At 43.1% G+C, this 27,592-nt stretch overlaps 1 protein-coding gene across 7 annotated transcripts in view; it reads right to left on the bottom strand.

Moving 5' to 3' along the window:
* LOC134351833 (myosin phosphatase Rho-interacting protein-like) overlaps window positions 1–27,592 on the bottom strand; it is a 313,354-nt gene that overhangs the window by 100,288 nt on the left and 185,474 nt on the right. For all 7 annotated transcript variants that reach the window (XM_063058603.1, XM_063058608.1, XM_063058602.1 and 4 more), the window contains 2 exons: window positions 15,631–15,720; window positions 9,773–9,882 (listed from right to left, as the gene is read on the bottom strand). In XM_063058603.1, coding sequence (XP_062914673.1) covers window positions 9,773–9,882; window positions 15,631–15,720 — 200 coding nt within the window. The remainder of the gene's footprint in view (window positions 1–9,772; window positions 9,883–15,630; window positions 15,721–27,592) is intronic.

Consider the following 27,592-nt stretch of genomic DNA (forward strand, 5'->3'; position numbering starts at 1 on the left):
CTATCAGACTAAATGCTACGTTTGGCGTAAACCAAATACCGCACATCATCAAAAACCCTTCCCCTATCCCAGTTTCACTCTGCCCCCTCCCCCAGCTGCCTACTACCTCCCTCATGGTTCCGCCTCCTTCTACTACCCATTGTGCTTTTCCCCCATTCCTTCTTCACCTTTCCTGCCTATCCCCTCCACTACTCCTTTATCTTCCCCCTTACTGGTTTTTCACCTGGAACCTACCAGCCTTCTCCTTCCCACCCTCCCCCCACCTTATTTATAGGGTCCCTGCCCCTTCCCTCTTTAGTCCTGACGAAGGGTTCCGGCCCGAAATGTTGACTGATCATTTCCACGGATGCTGCCCGACCTGCTGAATTCCTCCAGCGTGTTGTGAGTGTTGCTTTCACCCCAGCATCTGCAGAGAATTTTGTGTCTATGAAGCATGGTGGTGTCTGCATCATGCTATGGGGATGCTTCACTGCAGCAGGCCCTGGAAGGCTTGTGAAGGTATAGGGTAAAATGAATGCAGCAAAAGACAGGAGGAAAACCTGATGCAGTCTACAACAGAAATGTGACTTGGGAGAACATCTGTTTTCCAGCAAGATGGTGACCATAAGCACAAAGCCAAAGCCACACAGGGATAGCTTAAAAAATGTTAATTTCTAAAGTCAGAGTCCATACCTCAATCCAAATGAAAATTTGTGGCTGGATTTGAAAAGGGCTGTTCACTCACGATTTCCATGCAATTTTACAGAGCTTGAGCAGTTTTATAAAGGGGAATGGGGAAAAATTGCAGTTTCCAGATGTGCAAAGCTGATAGAGACCTATCCACACAGACTACTCAAGGGTGTAATTGCTGTCAAAGGTGCATCTACTAAATACTGACGGAGGGGGAAGAGTAATTATGTAATCAATTAATTTGTGTTTAATAACTGTAATAAATTTAGACCAATTTGTAGAAATTTGTTTTCACTTTTATATGAAAGAGTATTTTTCTGTTGATCAATGTCAGAAAAGCTAAATTAAATTCACTGTGATTCAATGTTGGAAAACAATAAAACATGAAAACTTCCAAAGGAGGTAAATATTTTTTATAGGTACTGTTGATAATGAATTTATTTTGAACTCCAGTCTTGGCCACCATCATTAAGTGTTCTAGTTCAATCATATATTTCTTATTACTGGCCGCCTAAAACTGTATATAATAATTCTTTGGTTTCATCAGGCCATAGAACCTTCTTCCAGCTGACGTCAGAGTCTCCTACATGCCTTCTGGCAAATGCCACATGACTCGCATGCAACGTAATATACCATCTCCTATTCTTAATGCCCTGATGGACAAAGGCCCACTGGTAAATGCCCTTTTCACCACCTGTCTACCTGTAATGCTACTTCAACAAACTATGCATTTGTACTACTAGATTCCTCCACTCCATTACACTCTCCATTACCCTACCCTACACAGTTAGTGTCCTACACTGATCTGACTTTCCAAGATGCATTACCCAACACTATCAGTATTGAAATCCATTTGCCAATCTTTGGCCTACTCCCCTAACTGATCAACATCCCCTCTATAACCTTCTTCACTATCAACAGTACTTCCTACTTTCATATCATCCACAAACTTACTGATCAAGTCTTTTGTATTGGCATCCAGATAATTTATATAAATAAGAAATAACAAGGGTTAGCTGTGGCACATAATTAGCCATCAGCCTCCATTCCAAAAACAACCTTCAATCACCTATCTCCAAGCTAATTTTGAATTCACTTGACCAGCTCTCCCTGGATTTCATGGGACAAAACCATTCAGATCAGCCTACTAGGCAATTGCTAAATTCTAGATAGACAACATCCACTACCTTTTCTAAGAACTCTGAAAGGTTTGTTAAGCATGATCTTCCATGCACAAAACCATTTTGACTCTTACTAATTGCTGTCTATCCAACATAGAATAGTACAGCACTAGATAGGCCATTTGGCCGATGTTGATGCCAATTTATACTGAAGGTTCTCCTCCTGTTTATCATCCATATCCCTCCATTTCATTCACATTCACATTCATATGCCCATCTGAAAGCCTATTTTAAACTTCACCAAATTGCCTAATTCCACTACTATCCCTGTTGACCTTTCTCAGGCACATACCACACTTGCCCCACACATTGCCTTTAAAATTTCCCCCTCTAACCTTAAAAACATGCCCTCTCCTGTCCGACATTTCTATCATGGGAAAAATATTTTGACAGTCTCATGTATACCTTGCATTGTTTTAAAACCTTCCATCAGGTCTCCTTAGCCTCTGCCGTTCCAGGGATAATAACCCAAATTTGTCCAAACTTTCCTTCTAGCTCAGAGCCTCTAATTCAGGCAGCATTCCTGGTAAACCTTTTCCACATTCATCCATTTATGGGGCAACCAGAACTGCACGCTGACTAAAGCTTTACACTTCCTTACTCTTACATTCCACACTCCTCCCAATAAAGGCAATTATGACTCTAAATTGCAACCGGTGATGAGGCTCTGATTGGGGACTTCCAGAGCTTTGGGGAAAGTGGAGTTACCCCTTAGTCATTCATTGCTCCCAGGGCCACTCTGACCCAGAACAGTAGCACCTGCAAGTGTTCCTGCTCAGGATACGAACGAAGGCCAACGACGGATCCGGCAGGTTCAGTAACTGAACTTATGACGGAGAAGGCGGATGAGCTAGGACCTCAAATGTCATCGGCTATAGTACAGGCGGATGAACATTTGGGAAGAGAAATGGCGATTTCTTTAGTTCACCCAACGGAAGGCAATAGCAGACCACCGTTGCTAGATACTAGGTTTCCTAGAATCTATTTAGATTAGATTAGATTATGAGAACACGCAGTCCTCTTTTATTGTCATTTAGTAATGCATGCATTAAGAAATGATACGATATTCCTCCGGTGTGATATCACAAAACACAGGACAGACCAAGACTGAAAAAACTAACAAAACCACATAATTATAATATATAGTTACAACAGTGCAACAATACCATAACTTGATGAAGAACAGGCCATGGCGCAGTAAAAAAGTTCAAAGTCTCTCGAATGTCCCACATCTCACGCAGACGGGAGAAGGAAGAAAATTCTCCCTGCCATGCCCGACCACAGTCCGACTCTGAGTCGTCCAAAAACTTTGAGCCTCCGATCAGCCCTCCGACACCGAGTACCGGGCACCAACTCTATCCAAACGATTCGACCTCAGTCTCATTCGCCAGCCGCAGGCAAAGCCGGGGATTTTGGGCTTCCCTCCAGAAGATTCTTGATCACCCAGTAACAGTGGCAGTGAACCGGCGTTTCAGAAATTTCTCCAGATGTTCCTCTGTGCTTCACGTCTGTCTCCATCAAATCAGAATTGTCCACAGCGCCTACTTAACGGAAACGATATCATTTTCACCAGAGAGCTGCGCACGCACGGCACGCTGCTATCTTCTCCTCCCGTTATTTGCTAAGAAAACCACAGTCAAACTCACAAAATGTATCGCACAACAACAGCGTCAAGAGGATCTTCAAAACAATTCTGAAGATGCTTCGCTCAGTAGGGTTTATTCTGGGCAGCAGGGGATCCCCGACCATCATCAAGCTACTGCTCATAAAGTTCAAGTAACACAAAAGAAAATTATTGCCACTAGGAATGTAAGAACCCTATATCAAGCATGAAGATTGGGCAATGTGATAAATGAAATGGAAAGACGGAAGATTAACATCATGGGAATTAGCGAAGTTCGTTGGATAGGTGCTGGAACGTGTCAGAATAGAAATAAAACACTAATTTATTCTTGTGGAACATCCCATACTAATGGAGTAGGAATTCTTATGGATGAAAAGATGGCAAAAAGTGTCTTAGGACATTGGGCAATATCAGAAAGAGTGCTCCTTGTTAGATTCAGAGGACAACCATTTGATTTAGCAATTATACAGGTTTATGCACCAACAACAGATGGAACAAATGAGGATACAGATAAATTCTATGAAGAACTTTACACTTTATTGTCACCAAACAATTGATACTAGAACGTACAATCATCACAGCAATATTTGATTCTGCGCTTCCTGCTCCCAGGATTACAAATATTAAATATTAAAAATAGTAAAAATTAGTAAATATAAAAATTTAAATTATAAATCTTAAATAGAAAATAGAAAAATGGAAAGTAAGGTAGTGCAAAAAAACCGAGAGGCAGGTCCGGATATTTGGAGGGTATGGCCCAGATCCAGGTCAGGATCCGTTCAGCAGTCTTATCACAGTTGGAAAGAAGCTGTTCCCAAATCTGGTCGTACAAGTCTTCAAGCCCCTGAGCCTTCTCCCAGAGGGAAGAGGGACGAAAAGTGTGTTGGCTGGGTGGGTCGTGTCCTTGATTATCCTGGCAGCACTGCTCCGACAGCGTGCGGTGTAAAGTGAGTCCACGGACGGAAGATTGGTTTGTGTGATGTACTGCGCCGTGTTCACGATCTTCTGCAGCTTCTTCTGGTCTTGGACAGGACAACTTCCATACCAGGTTGTGATGCACCCTAGAAGAATGCTTTCTATGGTGCATCTATAAAAATTAGTGAGGGTTTTAGGGGACAGGCCAAATTTCTTTAGTTTTCTCAGGAAGTAAAGGTGCTGGTGGGCCTTCTTGGCAGTGAACTCTGCTTGGTTGGACCAAGTCAGGTCATTTTTGATATGGACCCCAAGGAACTTAAAGCTTTTGACCTGTTCCACTTGCGCACCACCAATATAAATTGGGTTGTGTGGTCCGCTACTCCTTCTGAAGTCAACAACCAATTCCTTCGTCTTGCTGGCGTTGAGGGATAGGTTATTGTCTTCGCACCATGCCACCAGGTTCTTAATTTCCTCTCTGTACTCGAACTCATCATTACCCAAGATACGGCCTACAATTGTTGTGTCATCAGCAAACTTATATATTGAGTTTGATGGAAACTTGGCTACACAATCATGGGTGTACAGTGAGTACAGCAGGGGGCTGAGTACACAGCCTTGTGGGGCACCGGTGCTCAGAGTGATTGTCGAGGAGAGCTTGTCTCCTATTTTTACAGCCTGGGTCCTGTCTGTGAGGAAGTTGAAGATCCAGCTGCAGATCTGAGTATTAAGGCCCAGGTTCCGGAGCTTAGGAATCAGTTTATTTGGAACCATGGTATTAAAGGCAGAGCTGTGGTCAATGAAAAGGAGCCTTACGTATGCGTCTTTATTCTCCAGATGTTCTAAGGGGGAATGTAGGGCCAGAGAGATGGCATCTGCCATTGACCTGTTGCTCCGGTAGGTAAATTGCAAAGCGTCGAGGTTGACCGGTAGGCTGTGGTTGATGTGTGCCATAACCAATCTCTCTCAGCACTTCATAGCAATTGATGTCAGAGCCACAGGTCGATAGTCATTCAGGCATGCCACCTTGCTCTTCTTCGGCACTGGGATTATCGTTGCCTTCTTGAAACACGAGGGGACCTTAGACTGAAGCAAGGAGCAGTTGAAGATGTCAGCAAACACTCCAGCTAGCTCGTTTACACAGGCCAGGAGAACCCGTGCTGGGACGCCATCTGGGCCCGTCGCCTTCCTTGGATTTATCTTCAGGAAGGCCCCTCTAACGTCCTCCTCAGTGACGATGAATCTCGATGCTACCAGGTCCGGTTCATCCGGAGGGAGTGGGACGCTCCTCTTCTGTTCGAATCTTGCGTAGAATACGTTAAGTTCATCAGGAAGAGAAGCGCTCACAGTTATTGATAGTCCCAGCCTTTTCTTTGCGCCCAGTGATCTCATCTAGACCCTGCCATAGTCTATACTGGCATCCCTCTGGTTAGCCTGGGCTTCCAACTTGGCTCAATATTGCCTCTTTGCACCCTTAATTGCTTTCCGGAGTTCACACCTGGATTCCGTGTAGCGACTGGTATCCCCGGACCTAAAAGCCGCAGCTCTAGCCTTTAAAAGGGACTTGACCTCATAATTCATCCAAGGTTTCCGGTTAGGGAATACCTGGATTGTCTTGCGAGACACACAGTCCTCTGTGCATTTCCAAATAAAGTCTGTGACAGCTGAGGCATACTCATTGAGGTTAGCTGCCGAGTCCTTGAATACTAAACAGTCCACCCATTCAAAGCAGTCACAGAGGACCTCATCCATTTCCTCCGTCCAACGTGACACTACTTTTGACACCGTGACCTCCCGCTTCAGTTTCTGTTTGTAAGCCAGGAGGAGGAGTATGGCCTGATGGTCTGACTTTCTGAAGTGAGGTCGTGGGATGGAACGGTAGGCATGCTTACCTGAACAAGCAAAGAATGGATGCAAATCTCAAGATATTGTTATTGTCATGGGAGATCTAAATGCTAAAGTAGGACAAGGTGCTGATGGAAATAACATAGGAAAATTTGGACTAGGGAAAAGAAATAAAAGAGGCGAGAAATGGGTAGAATGGTGCAAGATGAATAATCAGGTCATTATGAATACCTACTTTAAAAACCATTCAAGACGCTGATGGACCTGGAAAAGTCCAGGTGATAACACCAGAAATCATATTGACTTTATTACTGTAAACCAAAGATTTAGAAACTCAGTGAGTCAATGCAAAACATATCCAGGTGTAGACTGTTATAGTGACCATAACCCAGTAATATGTCATGGAAAAGTAAAACTCAAAAAACTAAAGAAGCAAAAACCTGAAAAATCCCTTGACTACTCGCAATTAATTAAAGAAGAAAACTTAAGACAAAAATTTACAATTGAAGTAAGGAATAGTCTAGAAATAGAATCTGTTGAAGATGATAGCAATCATGTAGAAATGAAATTTAACTCTCTAAAGGATCCCTTGGTAGAATCAGCAAGGTCAGTGATTCCTAAAAAAGAAAAAAGCACAAAGAATAAATGGATGACAGATAAAATCAAAAATCTAATGGAAGAAAGGAGATGGAAGAAAGCAAATCTTATAGAATATAAACCCTTAGATAAAAAAGTGAAAAAGCTTATGTCAAAAAGCCAAAGAAGAATGGTTAAACCAGGAATTTGAGCAAATAGGAAGAATCCCTATTACTGATCCAAAAAGGTTACATCAACAAATCAAGAATATCACTGGTAAAAAGCTCCTCTGTTCTTCAGGTGGATGTTTGAAAGCAAAGGACGGTACCATTTTCATTGAAAAAGATGAAATTATGAACAGATGAACTGAGCATATTCAGGAATTGTTTGAAGACGATCGAGGCAAAAAAACAAAAATTAAGAAAAACATTGAAGGTCCAAGTATTTTAAAATCTGAAGTTTGTAATGCAATAAATAAGATGAAGAAAGGAAAGGCAGCAGGTGCTGATGAATTAGTAATAGAACAAATTATTGCCCTTGAAGATTATGGAATTGAAAAACTTACTGATTTAATCAATAACATTTCTGAGACTGGATTAATATCAGAAGAGATGAAAAAAATCAGTATCTATCACTCTTCCTAAGAAACCTGGAGCATTAGAATGTGAGTTACATAGGACCATAAGTTTAATGAGTCACATCACCAAGATACTTCTAAGAATTTTAATGACAAGAGCTAAAAGTAAGATACAAGCTGAAATAGGTAAAGAACAATGTGGTTTTGTGAAAGACAAAGGTACAACAAACACGATATTGATGTTAAGGATACTATCAGAACGAGCTATTCAAGTGCAAAAAGATTTGTTTGTTTGTTTTATTGACTACACAAAAGCATTTGATAAAGTGAAACACAATAAGTTATTCGAAATATTACAGGAAACTCTAGATCTAGATTCGAAAGACCTCCGCCTAATCAGAAACCTGTACTGGGAACAAACTGTCGGTGTAAGAATAGATGGAGAAGTGAGTCAGTTTACGAAAATCAAGAGAGGCGTTAGACAAGGGTGTGTTTTCTCCCCTGATTTGTTTAATGTTTACGGTGAAACAATACTACAAAAAATAAGAGACATCTTGGGTATCAAAGTTGGCGGTGAAAACATCAATAATTTCAGATATGTGGATGACCCTGTGTTAATTGCAAGTACGGAGGAAAAACTACAAAACTTAAATTGATGTAGTGTTGAAGAAAGTGCAAAAATGGGTCTATCTATCAATTGTAAAAAGACAGAATGTATGGTGATATCCAAAAAGAAGGAGAATCCTATCTGCAGGCTGAGAATAAATGGGGAAGACATAAAACAAGTACAGAACTTTTGCTACTTAGGAAGCTGGGTGACATCAGATGGCAGGTGTGACCTGGACATCAAAAGAAGAATAGTGATGGCAAAAGACACTTTTACAAGAATGAAGAGTATACTGACCAACACTAAACTAGGCATGACAACCCACCTCAGAGCACTGAAATGTTACGTTTATCCGTTATGTTACATGGCTCAGAATGTTGGACAATATCTATGAGGAAAAGAATTGTAGCGGCAGAAATGTGGTTTTTGAGGAGGATGCAAAGAATATCGTGGACGAAATGAATATCTAATGAGGATGTCATGAACAGAGCAAGCACAAAAAGAGAAATAATGTAAGAGATCATGAAAAGGCAATGTGACTTCATTGGACATGTGATTAGGAAAGAGGAGTTAGAATGCACAGTAATTATGGGAAAGATTGAAGGGAAGAAAGCAAGGGGAAGGCAAAGACAAATGATGATGGAGACAGCAGCCAGAGAGCTGGAAATGAATACCAAAGAATTGATCCACTTGACCTGAAACAGGAGTGTGTAGGCCATGGCAGTCAAAGTTCAAACTGGGTATGGCACCTGATGATGATGATGATGCCATATGCCTTCTTTACCAATTTGTCCACTTGCATATTCACTTTCAGTAAAGTATATACCTGGACCCCAAGATTCCTCTGTACCTCAATGCTATTAAGGGGTCTACCATTAAATGCAACTTTCTCCCTTCACTTGATGTTCCAAAATGCAACACTTGCCTAGAGAAAATACCATCTGCCACTTCTCTGCCCACATCAGTCTGTAACTGATCGATATCCACTGTATTCTTTGATTCCCTACAGTTTACATTGCATACAGGAAAGATGAAAGCTTCCATCAATCTTGATGTCATTCACAATTGTACAAATCCACCCATCTACATTTTCATCTGAATCAGCAATACATATCACAAACAACAGGTCTGAGCACCGATCCTTGTGAAACACCATTGCTCACAGACCTCTAGCTGGAATAACAGCCTTACTCTTTTATGCATAAGCTAGTTCTGAAATCAAACTTGTAATTCACTCTGGATCTCATTTCTGAATCAGCCTACCATGAGGGACATATCAAAGCTTTACATAAACAGTATCAACTGCCTTACACTCATCACACTCTTTTGTCATCTCCTCAAAAATCTCTATTAATTTGGTAATGCATGACCTGCCCTGCACAAAGCCATGTTGACTGTCCCCAACAAGGCTATGACTTTCCAAATCTACACGAATCCTATCCCTCAGTATCCTCTCCAATAGCTTCCTTATCATGACATGAAACCAAATCATTTGGACATCAAGGAAAACAAACTGAAAAAAATACTTATTAATTTACCCTTTCTTCCCCCCCACAAGAACAAATTTTATTCTGTATCTCAAATTTTTGCGTGGTGACTCATGAATTATGTAAGGTCAAATTTTCATTACCCCAATGGCTGTAACACAGGAATCACCTGTGTACGATATCAAAATCTATTTCACTCCTGTTGAATCAATGAGCATCGCCAAGGACTGTAGAACTACTGCTATATCAGATATATGTGACAGTCACTTACACACAAACTTCCTAAGCACCTACCTGGTCACATCTGGAGTATCTGCAGGATGAACATTTTTCATTATTGCCTGGATCCAGTTCCGGCGAATTCCAGACGTCATGGCAGACAACGTGTACACCTTCCCTTTTGTCTACATCATGGGGCATTAACAAAAATCATCAGTGGAGTCAGAAACACACAGTATGGAAACTGGCTTTATGGCACACCAGATCTGTGCCAACCCCCAGTTTATCTTATCCACATCCCCCTTAACACTTCAGATTCTACCATTCAACTTTACACTAGCAGCCAATTAAACTTCTATCCCGTACAACTGCTTGTGGGAGAAAACCAGAACATTCAAAAGAAACATATGCAGTCACATAAACAACATGTAAACTCCACACAGAGTGTGGAGCTATGAGGCAACAGTTATACTCATGTGCTACTGTACCAGCCCAGACACATTGTAAAAATTATCAAACTTTGAACTGGGCTGAAGAAAATAACTGACAACTGGGAGTCAAATAAGAACCTAAGCATGGACGAGGAATCTGCAGATGCTGGAATTTCAAGCAACACACATCAAAGTTGCTGGTGAACGCAGCAGGCCAGGCAGCATCTCTAGGAAGAGGTACAGTCGACGTTTCGGGCCGAGACCCTTCGTCAGGACTAACTCAAAGAAGAGTTAGTAAGAGATTTGAAAGTGGGAGGAGGAGGGGAGATCCAAAATGATAGGAGAAGACAGGAGGGGGAGGGATGGAGCCAAGAGCTGGACAGTTGATTGGCAAAAGGGATAAGAGCAGATCATGGGACAGGAGGCCTAGGGAGAAAGAAAAAGAGGAGGGAGGAAAAACCCAGAGGATGGGCAAAGGGTATAGTGAGAGGGATAGAGGGAGAAAAAGGAGAGAGAGAGAAAAAGAAAGTGTGTATATAAATAAATAAATAATGGATGGGGTACGAGGGGGAGGTCGGGCATTAGCGGAAGTTTGAGAAGTCAATGTTCATGCCACCAGGTTGGAGGCTACCCAGACGGAATATAAGGTGTTGTTCCTCCAACCTGAGTGTGGCTTCATCTTTACAGTAGAGGAGGCCATGGCTAGACATATCAGAATGGGAATGGGACGTGGAATTAAAATGTGTGGCCGCTGGGAGATCCTGCTTTCTCTGGCGGACAGAGCGTAGATGTTCAGCAAAACGATCTCCCAGTCTGCGTCGGGTCTTGCCTATATATAGAAGGCCATATCGGGAGCACCGGACGCAGTATATCACCCCAGCCGACTCACAGGTGAAGTGTCACCTCACCTGGAAAGACTGTCTGGGGCCCTGAATGGTAGTGAGGGAGGAAGTGTAAGGGCACGTGTAGCACTTGTTCCGCTTACAAGGATAAGTGCCAAGAGGGAGATCGGTGGCGAGGGATGAGGGGACGAATGGACAAGGGAGACACGTAGGGAGCAATCCCTGCGGAAAGCAGGGGGGGAGGGAAAGATGTGCTTAGTGGTAGGATCCTGTTGGAGGTGGCGGAAGTTACAGAGAATTATATGTTGGACCCAGAGGTTGGTGGAGTGGTAGGTGAGAACAAGGGGAACCCTATTCCTAGTGGGGTGGCGGGAGGATGGAGTGAGAGCAGATGTGCGTGAAATGGGGGAGATGCGTTTGAGAGCAGAGTTGATGGTGGAGGAAGGGAAGCCCCTTTCTTTATAAAAGGAGGACATCTCCTGCGTCCTGGAATAAAAAGCCTCAGCCTGAGAGCAGATGCGGCGGAGACGGAGGAATTGTGAGAAGGGGATATCATTCTTGCAAGAGACAGGGTGAGAAGAGGAATAGTCCAGATAGCTGTGAGAGTCAGTACGCTTATAGTAGACATCAGTAGATAAGCTGTCTCCAGAGATAGAGACAGAAAGATCTAGAAATGGGACGGAGGTGTCGGAAATGGACCAGGTAAACTTGAGGGCAGGGTGAAAGTTGGAGGCAAAGTTAATGAAGTCAACGAGCCCAGCATGCGTGCAGGAAGCAGCGCCAATGCAGTCGTCGATGTAGCGAAGGAAAAGTGGGGGACAGATACCAGAATAGGCACGGAACATGGATTGTTCCACAAAGCTAATGAAAAGGCAGGTATAGCTGGGGCCCATACTACATGGCTACACCTTTAGTTTGGAGGAAGTGGGAGGAGCCAAAGGAGAAATTATTAAGAGTAAGGACTAATTCTGCTAGACGGAGCAGAGTGGTGGTAGAGGGGAACTGATTAGGTCTGGAATCCAAAAAGAAGCGGAGGGCTTTGAGACCTTCCTGATGGGGGATGGAAGTATATAGGGACTGGACATCCATGGTAAAAATAAAACGGTGGGGGCCAGGGAACTTAAAATCATCGAAAAGTTTCAGAGCGTGAGAAGTGTCAGGAACATAGGCAGGGAGGGATTGAACAAGGGGGGATAAAACAGTGTCGAGGTATGCAGAAATGAGTTCGGTGGGGCAGGAGCAAGCTGAGACAATGAGTCTACTTGGACAGGCAAGTTTGTGGATCTTGGGAAGGAGGTAGAAACGGGAAGTGCGGGGTGTAGGAACTATGAGGTTGGTAGCAGTGGATGGGAGATCCCCTGAGCTGATAAAGTCGGTGATGGTGCGGGAGACAATGGCCTGGTGCTCCTTAGTGGGGTCATGATCGAGGGGTAAATAAGAGGAGGTATCCGCGAGTTGTCGCTGTACCTCGGCAAGGTAGAGGTCAGTACACCAGACCACAACAGCACCCCCCTTATCGGCGGGTTTTATAGTAAGGTTAGGATTCATGTGGAGGGAGTAGAGAGCAGAGCATTCGGAAGGAGTGAGGTTGGAATTGGAACAAGGTGCGGTGAAGTCGAGATGGTTGATGTCCCGTCGGCAGTTAGCAATAAAGAGATCCAGAGCAGGCAGAAGACCAGAGCAGGGTGTCCATGAAGAGGTGGAGGGTTGAAGATGGGAGAAGGGGTCATCCGTGGGGGTGGGAGAGTCCTTGCCAAAGAAGTAGGCTCAAAGACGGAGCCAGCGGAAGAAGAGTTCAGCGTCATGGCGAACGCGGAACTCGCTGAGGTGTGGGCGAAGGGGGACAAAGGTGAGGCCCTTACTGAGGACAGAGAGTTGAAGGTCGGAGGGGATGGTAAAGACCTGGCACGGATGAGAATTGGGATCAGAGAGGGGAGGGGGAGGGAGGCTGGTGGTGTCAGAGGAGAGGGGAGGGTTGGGGTGAGAGGAAGACGGAGCCTCCGAGGGCCCAGGAGTAGCTGATGGAATGTGAGGGAGAAGGGGTTGCAGAGTGGTGCAACCTAAGCATGGAGCTTGGTTGAATTATATATGAAAAAAATAGCAGCTAGTTATATGCTAAAATTCTAGATACAGTGAATTCTGGTTAATTGGAACATTTCAGGACCAGTACATTTTGGCCCAATTAAGTGGCTGCCCTAATTAGCTGAAATTTCATGGAAATAGGTGAAAAGTATCAAAAAAGAAACAAAACGAGTAACACTTAATACAGAGCAAATTAGAACACTACCAGTAGTAATATAAAACTTCCTTCATAATAATTCCTAAATAATAGTTCCTAATATTTAACAACAGAGGAATGCATCCAGCGTACGCAATGAACAAACAAATCAAGCAGATACCTAGAGCAGATAGTGGAAAGATGCTATAGATGAAGATCCTCCAGGCCTTCACTCTCATTGCAACGTTCAAGATGATTGTTGATACCTACAAATTCTTTGTAGTACCTAACTTGTTGAAGTCATGAAGTAGTTTTATTTTTTACTCCAGGCCATTTCTGGCATCTCCAAGCCTGAATGCTTGACACTGCAGTGAACAAAAGTTTGGAATTGTCTTACTGCTTATTTGTCGCCAACTGGCCACAGGAGTCATACAGGATATTTAGAGGGTGGCAAATGTCATTACTTAGTTCAAGAAAGAGAGTAGGGATAATCCTGGGAATTACAGATCAATGAGTCTTACGTCAGTGGTGGGCAAATTATTGGAGAAAATTCTTAGAGATAGGGTTTGGAGAAGTATAGTCTGATTAGGGACAGTCAGCATGGCTTTGTAAGAGGTAGTTTATGTCTCATGAGCCTGATTGAATTCTTTGATTATGAGACAAAACACATTGATGAAGGTAGAGCAGTAGATACAGCGTATATGGATTTTAGTAAGACATTTGATAGTGTTCCCCATAATAGGCTAATTTCAAAAGTCAGGAGGTATGGGATACAGGGAAACATGGCAGTATAGATTCAGAATTTGCTTGCCCACAGAAGGCAGAGGGTGGTAGTAGATGGAGCATATTCTACCTGGAAGTTGGTGATCAGTGGAGTTCCACAGGAATTTGTTCCACAAGGAACTCTTACTCTTTGAGATTTTTCTACAAACGTATATGACTTGGACAAGGAAGTGGAAGGGTGGGTTAATAAGTTTGCAAATGACATGAAGTTAGGTGGAGTTGTGGATATTGTAGAAGGTTGCCATAGTTTACAACATGACACTGAGAGGATGCCGAGCTGGGATGATACAGTGGCAGAAGGAGTTCAACCTGGAAAACTGAGAGGTATTTCCTTTTGGAAAATTTAATTTGAAGGCAGAATACAGGGTTAACAACAGGATTCTTAGCAGTGTGGAGGTACAGTGACATCTTGAGGTCCACATCCATAGACGCTTCAAAATTACTGTGCGAGTTGATAGGGTAGTTAAGGTGGCATATGTTATGTTGGCCTTCGTTAGTTAAGAGATTGAGTTCAAGAGCCACGAGGTAATGTTGCAGCTCTATAAAACCTTGGTTAGACCACACCTGGGATATTGTGTTCAGTTCTGGAAGCTTTCAAGAGGATACAGAGGAGGTTTACCAGGATATTGCCTGGACTAGAGGACATGTCTTATGAAAAATGGTTGAGCAGGACAGGTGTTTTTTCTCTCTGCAGTGAAGGAGGATGGGAGGTGATTTGATAGAGGTATACAAGACAAGGGGCATAGCTCGAGTGGATAGGCAAACACCTTGTCCCCCGGGGGCAATATTTTAAGGTGATTGGAGTACAGAAATTGTGGAGATGGATATCAGAGGTAAGTTTTTTTTTACACAAAGAGTTGCAAGCGTGTGGAACGTGCTGCCAGGAGTGGTGGTAGAGGGAGATATAATAGAGACATGTAAAAAGTCTTAGACAGACACGTAGATGTTAGAAAAATGCAGGGCTATGGAGGAGAGAAGGGTTAGATTGGTTTTAGAGTTGGTTAAAAAGTTGGCACAACATCTATATTCTATTTCACTGTCTTAATCAGGGGTTCCCAACCTTTATATGCCATGGACCCCAACCATTAACTGGGGGGAGTGTCTAAGTAGAGCACTAAACTCTTATTTCCTATCACATCCTATTTGTGATATGCCAGTTGTACCATTAGTGGAGGAAATAACTTCTCTCTGAGGATGAATTCTTTAGCATTAGATTGGATAGCATTCGAGTGTGGCTCAGTAATGAATTAGTGTAAACTGATTTTGTGAATAACCTTACAGCTGCTTCAGGAACCAGCTCTCAACCCGATAAAACTACTGAAAACCCTACTCGGTTTCTGATCCAAAATGAGTCAACAGACAAATATCTAAGCATTTATCTATCAAGAGGAAGTTAGAAAACAATCCAGTTACAGATTTTTAAGATATCAAGCTCATTATAAAGGGAAAATTGTCCAAACAACCATTTTGAGAGTAATACAGTTCCATTACTAGGGCGCAAATTTCTGTGACAACATTCCCATATACCCATTCTGCCTACTAGAAAACAAAGCCTCTGGCTCAATACAAGTAAAAATGATCTTAAATACTTTATGAAATAATTGCCTCTTTTTCATGAATTTATTCTGGAATATAATTTCAGTTGAAATCTATACTTACAAGGATCTGAAATCCATAATTCCTCTGAACTTCATATTCAGTCACATCGTCGCAGCCACTTAAATCAATCTCCCCATCTAAATCCACTGCCTGTCGAGAGAAAAAAAAAGGAAATCCTGATTAAACATAGGCTGCTCACCTTCCCCCTTGAGAATATTCTGCAGCTGCTCTGAGATATCCTGGACTCTGGCACCTGGGAGGCAACGCACCATCCTGGCTTCTCCATCACAGTCTCAGAATCTATCCATTCCCTTATCAAGTCTCCTATCACTATTGCTCTGCCTGACTTCACCCTTCTCCACCGAGCCTCAGAGCCAGCCACAATGCCACTAACCTGGCTGCTGCAGTAATGCCCCGATGGGTCATTTCTTCAGCAGTACCCGAAGTGGTATACATGTTGCTGAGGTGTAATAATACTGCTCAAAGAGTCAATGGTGACCACAATGCACCCCCTGCTGGTCCCAATTTCTTGCATTTGGCCCATATTCTAGTAAATCTTAACTCTCCATGTCCTTATGAACGATGTAATTTTTACTTTGAGACTGTGACCCCTTTGGAGATGGTGTAGGGGTAGTGTTTCAGGTTTTTGGATCACTGGAACCTCTTCTGGGACAGAGATGACCTGTACAAGAGGGAAGGGTTCCTCTTGAACTGAAGGCAAACCAATATCTTAGCCAGGTTTGCGATTGCTACATGGGATAGGAACCAGAGCAGCAAATCAGAAAATGGAGCAATGGAGAGGAAGGGAGATGCAGGGCCAGTAGAAACTGGCTGGAGCAAAGTAATAAATAAAATGAGACAGATAGTTTGAAGTGTTTGTGTATTTTAATGCTGGGAGTATTATAGGTAAAGGTGATGAACTTATGCATCAGTTCATGAAACGATGATGTGGGTGAAACCTGCCAAAAGGTTTCAGCCCAAAACTTCGACTGTACTTTTTTCCATAAATGCTGCCTGACCTGCTGAGTTTCTCCAGCATTTTGTGAAGTTGTTATAGTAGGTGATTTTAACTTTCCACACAATGACTGGGACTCCCATACTATAAAAGGACTAGTTTGGATGGGTTGTCAAATGTGTTCAGAAAAGTTTCCTTAATCAGTACATAGAAGTCCCAATGAGATAGTGTATGATACTTGATCTGTTATTAAGGAATGAAGCAGGGCAGGTGACATAAGTTGCATCTAGTGAACCTAATGACATAAGCTTATAAATAATATGGAAAAAGGATAATAGGTCTAGTTGAGATTGTAAATTGGAGAAAGGCCAGTTTTGATGGCATCAGAAAGGATCTGGCAAGTGGATTAGGACAGGTTGTTTTCTGGCAAACATGTGGGAAGTATTCATAAGTGAAACATTGAGAGTACAAAGCTTGCATGTGGCTATCAGAATAAAACCTAAAGGTAACAGGTTTATGAAATCATGGCTTTTGAGAGATATTGAGGCCCTGTTAAGAAAAGACAATGAGGTGCATTGCAATAGAGGCAGGTAGGAACAGATGAAGTACTGTTGGAGTATAAGAAATGCAAGAGAACACTTAAGAAAGAAATCAGGAAGGGTCAAAGAAGGCATGAGTTTGCCCTAGCAGACAAGGTGAAGGAGAATCCTAGGGGTTTCTATAGATATGTTAAAAGCAAAAGGATTGTAAGGGGCAAAATTGGTCCTCTGGAAGATCAGAATGGTAATCCGTGTGTGGAGCCAAAACAGATGGGGGAAATCTTAAATGTTTGCATCTGTGTTTACTCAGGAGATGGATAGAGTCTATAGAAGTGAGGCAAAGCAGCAGCAAAGTCCCATGGACCCTATTCAGTTTACAAAGGAGAAGGTGTTGGCTGCCTTCAGGTAAATCAGGGAGGATAAATCCCCAAGGCCTGACAAGGTCTGCCTTCAGACTCTGTGGAAGGCAAGTACAGAAACTGCAGGGTCCCTAACGGAGATATCATCCTTAGCGACAGGTGAGGTACTGGAGGATAAGCTGTTTGTTGTTGTTCTGCTGTTTGAGAAAGGCTCTAAAAATAAACTAGGAAATCATAGGCTGGTATTCTAAGGGACCAAATATACAAGTAAAAACACAACCATGAGAAAATTTGCAGATGCTGGAAATATATGAGTATTTGGATAGACCTGGACAGATAATGGGTAGGTAGGCCATGGTAAGTCGTGTCTATCCAACCTGAAGAGTTTTTCGAGAAAGTTACGAGGAAAGTTGATATTATCTACATGGATTTTAGCAAGACATTCAACAAGGTCTCAGATGTAAGGTTAATTAAGAAGGTTCAGTTGCTTGGCATTCAAGATGAGATAGTAAATTGGATTAGGCGTTGACTTTGTGGGCGAAGCCAGAGAGTGGAAGTAGATGGTTGCCTCTCTGACTAGAGGCCTGTGAGTAGAGGAGTGTGCAGGGATCAGTGCTGGGTCCGTTGTTTGTCATCAATATAAATGATCTGGATGATAATATGGTTAACTGGAACAGCAAATTTGCGGATGACACCAAGAGCAGGGATGCAGTGGACAGCGAGAAAGACTATCTTGCAGCGGGATCTGGACCAGCTGGAAAAATGGGCTGAAGAATGGCAGATGGAATTTAATGAGGTGCTGCACTTTGGTTGGACGACCCAGCGTAGGTGTTAAACGGTGAACATAAGGGCACTGGAGAGCGACAGAACGGAGGGAATTGGGAATACAGGTCCATAGTTCATTGAAAGTGGCATGACATGTAGACAGGTCGTAAAGAAAACTTTTGGCACATTGGCCTTCATAAATCACAGTATTGAGTACAGAAGATGCGATGTTATACTGAGGTTGTATAAGATGTTGTTGCGGCCTAATTTGGAGTATTTTGTGTAGTTTTGGTCACCTACCTGCAGAAAAGATAGAAATAAGGTTGAAAGAGAACAGAGAAAATTTACAAGGATGTTGCTGGAACTAGAAAATCTGAGTTATAGAAACATAGAAGCACAGAAAACCTACAGCACAGTACAGGCCCTTCGGCCCACAAAGCTGTGCCGAACATGTTCTTAGCTTAGAGATACCTAGGCTTACCCACAGCCCTCTATTTTTCTAAGCTCCATATATCCATACAGGAGTCTCTTAAAAGACCCTATTGTTTCCGCCTCCACCACTGCCGCCGGCAGCCCATTCCACACACTCACCACTCTCTGCGTAAAAAACTTACCCCTGACATCTCCTCTGTACCTACTTCCAAGCAGCTTAAAACTATGCCCTCTCGTGCTAGCCTTTTCAGCCCTGGGAAAATGCCTTCGACTATCCACACGATCAATGCCTCTCATCATCTTATACACCTCTATTAGGTCACCTCTCATCCTCCGTCGCTCCAAGGACAAAAGACCGAGTTCACTCAACCTATTCTCATAAGGCATGCTCCCCAATCCAGGCAACATCCTTGTAAGTCTCCTCTGCACCCTTTCTATGGTTTCCTTCCTGTAGTGAGGCAACCAAAATTGAGCACAGTACTCTAAGTGGGGTCTGACTCCTGGATGGATACATGGAGCATAGAAAAATAGCGGCAACATTACCGCTTGGCTCTTAAACTCAATCCCAGGATTGATGAAGGCCAATGCACCGTATGACTTCTTAACCACAGAGTCGACGTGCGTAGCAGCCTTGAATGTCCTATGGACTCGGACCTCAAGATCCCTCTGATCCTCCACACTGCCAAGAGTCTTACCATTAATACTATATTCTGCCATCATATTTGACCTACCAAAATGAACCACCTCACACTTATCTAGTTTGAACTCCATCTGCCACTTCTCAGCCCAGTTTTGCATCCTATCAATGTCCCATTGTAACCTCTGACAGCCCTCCACACTATCCACAACACCCCCAACCTTTGTGTCATCAGCAAATTTACTAACCCATCCCTCCACTTCCTCATCCAGGTCATTTATAAAAATCACAAAGAGTAGGGGTCCCAGAACAGATCTGAGGCACACCACTGGTCACAAATGCAGACTATGACCCGTCTACAACCACCTTTTGCCTTCTGTGGGCATGCTAGATCTGGATCCACAAAGCAATGTCCCCTTGGATGCCATGCCTCCTGACTTTCTCAATAAGCCTTGCATGGGATACCTTATCAAATGCCTTGCTAAAATCCATGTACACTACATCTATTGCTCTACCTTCATCAATGTGTTTAGTCACATCCTCAAAAATTCTATCAGGCTTGTAAGGCACGACCTGCTTTTGACCAAGCCATGCTGATTATTCCTGATCATATTATGCTCCTCCAAATGTTCATAAATCCTGCCTCTCAGGACCTTCTCCATCAACTTACGAACCACTGAAGTAAGATTCATTGGTCTATAATTTTCTCGGCTATCCCTACTCTCTTTCTTGAATAAAGGAACAACATCCGCAACCCTCCAATCCTCCAGAACCTTTCCCGTCCTCATTGATGATGCAAGATCATCACCAGAGGCTCAGCAATCTCCTCCCTCGCTTCCCACGGTAGCCTGGGGTACATCCCGTCCGGTCCTTGTGACTTATCCAACTTAATGTTTTCCAAATGCTCCAGCACATCCTCTTTCTTAATATCTACATGCTCAAGCTTTTCAGTCTGCTGCAAGTCATCCCTATAATCGCCATGATCCTTTTCCATAGTGAATACTGAAGCAAAGTATTCATTAAGTACCTGTGCCAGCTCCTCCGGTTCCATGCAGTTTTCCACTGTCACACTTGATTGGTCCTATTCTCTCACATCTTATCCTCTTGCTCTTCACATACTTGTCGAATGCCTTGGGGTTTTCCTTAATTCTGTCTGCCAAGGCCTTCTTATGGCCCCTTCTGGCTCTCCTAATTTAATTCTTAAGCTCCTTCCTGCTAGCCTTATAATCTTCTAGATCCCTATCAATAGCTAGGTTTTTGAACCTTTTGTAAGCTCTTCTTCTTGACTAGATTTACAACAGCCTTTCATAGTCATAGTCATACTTTATTGATCCCGAGGGAAACTGGTTTCCATTACAGTTGCACCTTAAATAATTAAATAGTGATAAAACCATAAATAATTAAATAGTAATATGTAAATTACACCAGGAAATAAGTCCAGGACCAGCCTATTGGTTCAGGGTGTCTGACCCTCCAAGGGAGGAGTTGTAAAGTTTGATGGCCACAGGCAGGAATGACTTCCTATGACGCTCTGTGTTGCATCTCGGTGGAATGAGTCTCTGGCTGAATGTACTCTTGTGCCCAACCAGTCCATTATGTAGTGGATGGGAGACATTCTCCAAGATGGCATGCAACTTCGACAGCATCCTCTTTTCAGATACCACCGTCAGTTTGTACATCACGATTCCTGTATGCTACCATCCTTTCCCTGTCTCATTGGAACATACCCACGCAGAACCTCACGCTAATATCCCCTGAACATTTGCCACATTTCTTCCGTATGTTTCCCTGAGAACATCTGTTTCCAATTTATGCTTCCAAGTTCCTGCCTGATAGCATCTATTTCCCCTTACTCCAATTAAACGTTTCCCTAACTTGTCTGTTCCTTTCCCTCTCCAATGCTATGGTAAAGGAGATAGAATTGTGATCACTATCTCCAAAATGCTCTCCCACTGAGAGACCTGACACCTGACCAGGTTCATTTCCCAATACCAGATCAAGTACAGCCTCTCCTCTTGTAGGCTTATCTGCATATTGTGTCAAGAAACCTTCCTGAACACACCTAACAAACTCCACCACATCTAAACCCCTCACGCTCGGGAAATGCCAATCAACATTTGGGAAATTAAAATCTCCCACCACAACAACCCTGTTATTATTACTCCTTTCCAGAATCTGTCTCCCTATCTGCTCCTTGATATCCCTGTTACAAAAAAGATGGGTTGCACTTGAATCCCAGGGAGACGAATATCCTGGCAGGGAGGTTTGCTAAGGCTACACTGGGGAGAGTTTGAACTAGAATTGTTGGGGGATGGGAACTGAACTGAAGAGACTGGGGAAGAGGAGGTTGGCTCACAAATAGAGAAAGCTTATAGACAGTGCAAGAGGGAGGATAGGCAGGTGATAGACAAGGGACGCACTCAGACCGAAGGTTTGGGATGCGTCTATTTTAATGCAAGGAGTGTTGTGAACAAAGCGGATGAGCTTAGAGCGTGGATCAGTACTTGGAGATATGACGTGGTGGCCATTACGGAGACTTAAGTGGCTCAGGGACAGGAATGGTTACTTCAAGTACCAGGTTTTAGATGTTTCAGAAAGGACAGGGAGGGAGGCAAAATAGGTGGGGGCGTGGCACTGTTAATCAGGGATAGTGTCACGGCTGCAGAAAAGGTGGACACCACGGAGGGATTGTCTACGGAGTCTCTGTGAGTGCAGGTTAGGAACAGGAAGGGGTCAATAACTTTACCGAGTGTTTTTTTATAGTAACAGGGATATCGAGGAGCAGATAGGGAAACAGATCCTGGAAAGGTGTAATAATAACAGAGTTGTCGTGATGGGAGATTTTAATTTTCCAAATATCGATTGGCATCTCCTTAGAGCAAGAGTTTTAGATGGGGTGAAGTTTGTTAGGTATGCTCAGGAAGGTTTCTTGACTCAATATGTAGATAAGCCGACAAGAGGAGAGGCTGTACTTGATTTGGTATTGGGAAATGAACCTGGTCTGGTGTCAGATCTCTCAGTGGGAGAGCATTTTGGAGATAGTGATCATAATTCTATCCCCTTTACAATAGCATTGGAGTGATTGGAACAGAGAAGTTAGAAAAGCGATTAATTGGCGTAAGGGGAATTATGAGGCTATCAGACAGGAAATTGGAAGCATATGTTCTCAGAAAAGTACGGAAGAAATGTGGCAAATGTTCAGGGGATATTTGTGTGGAGTTCTGCACAGGTACGTTCCAATGAGACAGGGAAGTTATAGTAGGGTACAGGAACCATGGTGTACAAAGGCTGTAATAAATCTAGTCAAGATGAAAAGAAAGGCATACAAAAGGTTCAGAGAGCTAGGTAATGTTAGAGATCTAGAAGATTATAAGGCGAATAGGAAGATGCTTAAGAATGAAATTAAGAGAGCCAGAAGGGGCCATGAGAAGGCCTTAGCGGACAGGATTAAAGAAACCCCCAAGGCATTCTACAAGTATGTGAAAAGCAAGAGGATAAAATGTGAAAGTGTAGGACCTATTAAGTGTGACAGTGGGAAAGTATGTATGGAACTGGAGGAAATAGCAGAGGTACTTAATTCACTATGGAAAAGGATCTTTTTGATCGTAGTGATGACTTGCAGCAGACTGAAAAGCTTGAGCATGTAGATATTAAGAAAGAGGATGTGCTGGAGCTTTTGGAAAGCATCAAGTTGGATAAGTCGCCGGGACTGGATGAGATGTACTCCAGGCTACCGAGGAAGGCGAGGGATGAGATTGCTGAGCCTCCGGCGATGATTTCTGAATCATCCATGGGGATGGGAGAGGTTCCGGAGGATTGGAGGGTTGTGGATGTTGTTCCTTTATTCAAGAAAGAGAGTAGAGATAGCCCAGGAAATTATAGACCAGTGAGCCTTACCTCAGTGGTTGCTAAGTTGATGGAGAAGATCCTGAGAGGCAGCATTTATGAACATTTGGAGAGGTATAATATGATTAGGAATAGTCAGTATGGCTTTGTCAAGGGCAGGTCGTGCCTTACGAGCCTGATTGAATTTTTTGAGGATGTGACTAAGCACATTGATGAAGGAAGAACAGTAGATGTAGTGTATATGGATTTCAGCAAGGCATTTGATAAGGTACCCCATGCAAGGCTTATTGAGAAAGTAAGGAGGCATGGCATCCAAGGGGACATTGCTTTGTGGATCCAGAACTGGCTTGCCCACAGAAGGCAAAGAGCGGTTGTAGACGGGTCATATTCTGCATGGAGGTCGGTCACCAGTGGTGTGTCTCAGGGATCTGTTCTGGGACCCTTACTCTCCGTGATTTTTATAAACGACCTGGATGAGGAAGTGGGGGATGAGTTAGTAAGTTTGCTGATGACACAAAGGTTGGAGGTGTTGTGGATAGTGTGGAGGGCTGTCAGAGGTTACAGTGGGACATTGATAGGATGCAAAACTGGGATAAGAAGTGGCAGATGGAGTTCAACCCAGATAAGTGTGAAGTGTGAAGATAAGTGTGAAGTGGTTCATTTTGGTCGGTCAAATATGATGGCAGAATATAGTATGAATGGTAAGACTCTTGGCAATGTGGAGGATCAGAGGGATCTTGGGGTCCGAGTCCATAGGACGCTCAAAGCAGCTGCGCAGGTTGACTCTGTGGTTAAGAAGGCATACGGTGTATTGGCCTTCATCAACTGTGGAATTGAATTTAAGAGCCGAGAGGTAATGTTGCAGCTATATAGGACCCTGGTCAGACCCCACTTGGAGTACTGTGGTCAGTTCTGGTTGCCTCACTGCAGGAAGGATGTGTAAACCATATAAAGGGTGCAGAGGAGATTTACAAGGATGTTGCCTGGATTGGGGAGCATGCCTTATGAAAACAGGTTGAGTGAACTTGGCCTTTTCTCCTTGGAGCAATGGAGAATGAGAGGTGACCTGATAGAGGTGTATAAGATGATGAGAGGCATTGATCGTGTGGATAATCAGCGGCTTTTTCCCAGGGCTGAAATGGTTGGCAGAAGAGGACACAGGTTTAAGGTGCTGGGGAGTAGGTACAGAGGAGATGTCAGGGGTAAGTTTTTTTACTCAGAGAGTGGTGAGTGCGTGGAATAGGCTGCCGGCAACGGTGGTGGAGGCAGATATGATAGGGTCTTTTAAGAAACTTTTGGATAGGTACATGGAGCTTAGAAAAATTGTGGGCTATAGGTAAGCCTAGTAATTTCTAAGGTAGGGACATGTTCGGCACAACTTTGTGGGCCAAAGGGCCTGTATTGTGCTGTAGGTTTTCTATGTTTCTATGTACTATTGGTTTACTGCTGTTATTATAAGGTAAGATTAAATAGGTTAGGACTTTATTCCTTGGAACATAGAAGACAGAGATTTGATAGATGTATACGAAATTATGAGAGGTATAGATAGGATAAAATCAAGCAGGTTTTTTCTGCTGAGGTTGGGTGGGGTTACCACTGGAGGTCTTGGGTTAAGGCTGAAAGGTGAAAAGTTTAAGGGAACATGAAAGGAAACTTCTTCACTCAGAAGTTTGTGACAGTGTAGAACAAGCTGCCAGTGCAAATGGTGCATGTGAGCTCAATTTCAAAATTTAGAAATTTGAATAGGTACATGATGGTACAGTGATTTGGGGTCTTGGTGCTATTGTCGTCATTCTTTTCTGCGAGTGAGAGAGTCGGAGATTGTTATGTGAAGAAGATCGTTGATTGTTTTTGTGGATGCTAGTGCTACTGGCGGGGGGGCGGATTTTGGGGTCTCGAGTTTTGTTTCTTTTCTTTTTCATGCTGGTTGGGGGGGGGAGTTGATGTGTCTTTTCTTTCATCAACACCCATGGCCTTTCTGTATTAATGGCTATCTGGAGTAGACAAATAGCAAAGTTGTATGATACATGCATACTTTGACAATAAAGAGAAACTTTGAACCTTTGATAGGGGTATGGAGGGCTATGGTCTGGATGCAGGTTGATGGGACTGGGCAATTTAAATGGTTTGGCATGGATTAGATGGACCAAAAGGCCTGTTTCTGTACTGTACATTTCTATGACCACTTAACGATAAAGGGGGATCATTTGCTTGGATGTGGAGGATAGGGAGATCAGTGCCACACATATTAATATGCTAGGGCATTTTGAAGCAAAGGAGAGTTGTGTTCGGTCTCTTAAAGAGTACTGAGGTGGATAAGTTTCCAGGGCCTAATGGGATATACTCCAGGTTGTTGAGAGAGGCAAGAGAAGAGTTTGCTGGGAATTTGACCAATATCTTTGTGTCCTCTCTAGCCACAGGTGAGGCCCTGGAGGACTGGTGAGAAGCTAATATTGTTCTATTATTTAAGAAGGGGAACCAAGGTTAATCCTGGAAATTACAGACCGCGAGTCACCCGTCAGTGGTAGGTAAGTTAATGGAGAGAATTATTAGGGATAGGTTTTATGAGCATTTGGAGAACCACGGCCTAATCAGGGAGAGCGAGCATAGTTTTGTGTGAGGCTAGTTGTGTCTACTAACTTGATTGAGTTATTTGAGAAGTTGACGATGGTGATTGATGAAGTTAGACCAATGGATATTGTTCACATGGATTTTAGTAAGGTGTTTGACAAGGTCCTTTAGCGGAGGTTCACTCAGAAGATTAAGATGCATGGAATCCATGGTAAACCGACAGTTCAGATTCAGAACTGGCTTGCCCATTGATGACAGAGAGTTGTGGTTGATAGGACATCCTAGCTGGAGGTCTGTGATTAGTTGTGTTCTGCAGGGATCTGTACTGGGACCTCTGCTGTTTGTGATGTATATAAATCTGTTGGATGAAAATTCAGATGGTTGGGTTAGTAAGTTTGCAGGTGATATGAAAATTAATGGTGGTGTGGACAGTGTGGAAGACTAGCAAAGAATACAATGGGGTATAGATCAGTTGCAGATATGAGTAGAGAAATGGCAGATGGAGTTTAGCCTGGCCAAATGTGAAGTGTTGCACCTTGGTAGCTCAAATGTAAAGAGACAGTACTCTGTTAAGGGCGGGCAAGACTCTTAACAGTGTCGATGAGCAGAGGGATCTTGAAGTCCAAGTTAAGTGGCTACACAAGTTGATCGGATGGTTGAGGTGGCACATGGCACGCTTGCATTTCTTTGCAGAGGCAAGGAGTTCACGGCAGGAAGTTCTGCTGCAGCTTTATAAAACCCTAATTAGGCTGCATCTGGAACATCGCATACACTCCTGGTCACACCCATTATAGGATATCGAGGCTGTGGAGAGGGTGTAGAAGAGATTGACTGGGAAGCTCCCTGTATTAGGAGGTATCTGCTATAGGTGGAGGTTGGATAAACTTGAGCTGTTTTCTCTGGAGTGGAAGGGGCTGAGAGGAGATCTGATAGAGATAAGATTACGAAAGGCATAGATAGAGTAGACAGAGAATATCTTTTTGACAGGTTTAAAAAGCTTAATGCCAGAGGGCATGAATTTAAGGAGAGGGGATAACTTCAAAGAAGATGAGAGGCAAATAGTTTTTTTTCAAAACACAGAGAGTGGCGGGTGCCTAGAATGTGCTGCCTGGAATGGTGGTAGAGGTAGATGCATAGGAGAATTTTAAGAGATGTTTAGATAGGGACATGAATGTGAGGGAAATGGAAGGATATCGATACTGTGTATGCAGAAGGGATTAGTTAGGTTGCCTATTTGATTACGAATTGAATTGCATTGGCATAATGTTGTGGGCAGAAGGGTCTGTTCTTCCAATGTAATGTTCTTTGTTCAATTACTCTACACAACACAGTATAAATAACTCACACACAAGATAAAGTAATATTACCACAAATAACTTAATAAATAATAAAATATGTTCAAGATGATTGACATTTAACATAAGGTGCATTTATGACACAAATCAAAAAGTAAACAGACTAATACTACTGGCACTTCATAAGTGGTGAGACCTGGGTGGTAGCAGGGAATTCAGTAGTCTCACAGCCTGGGAGTAAGAAGCTGTTTCTTCATCTTAACATCTTTCTTCATGCTCTCTGTATGCCATTTCATTGCCATTGTTGATAAGGCCAACCACTGTTTTATGATTCACAAATTTTCTGATTCAGTTTCAGCTGGATCTAGCAGTATAGCCATTATATTTTAAAGATTTGAGGCAAGTCTCAGGTTGTCTGTGTCTTACAAAGTCAAAAGTAGGTTGCAGCATACACATATTGGGTTGTGCCAGGCAGTGCATTCCACACACTTAATACTATGTAAAAATCCTACTTGACCCCCCACCCCCCCAATACTTCTCCCATCACCATGTCTTCTCATATTAGTCACTGACACCCTGGGAGAAAGGTGCTGTCTGTCCATCTATGACATTTATCACTTTGT

This window comes from Mobula hypostoma, chromosome 9 (genome assembly GCF_963921235.1).
Source record: "Mobula hypostoma chromosome 9, sMobHyp1.1, whole genome shotgun sequence".
Classification (NCBI taxonomy): Eukaryota; Metazoa; Chordata; class Chondrichthyes; order Myliobatiformes; family Myliobatidae; genus Mobula; species Mobula hypostoma.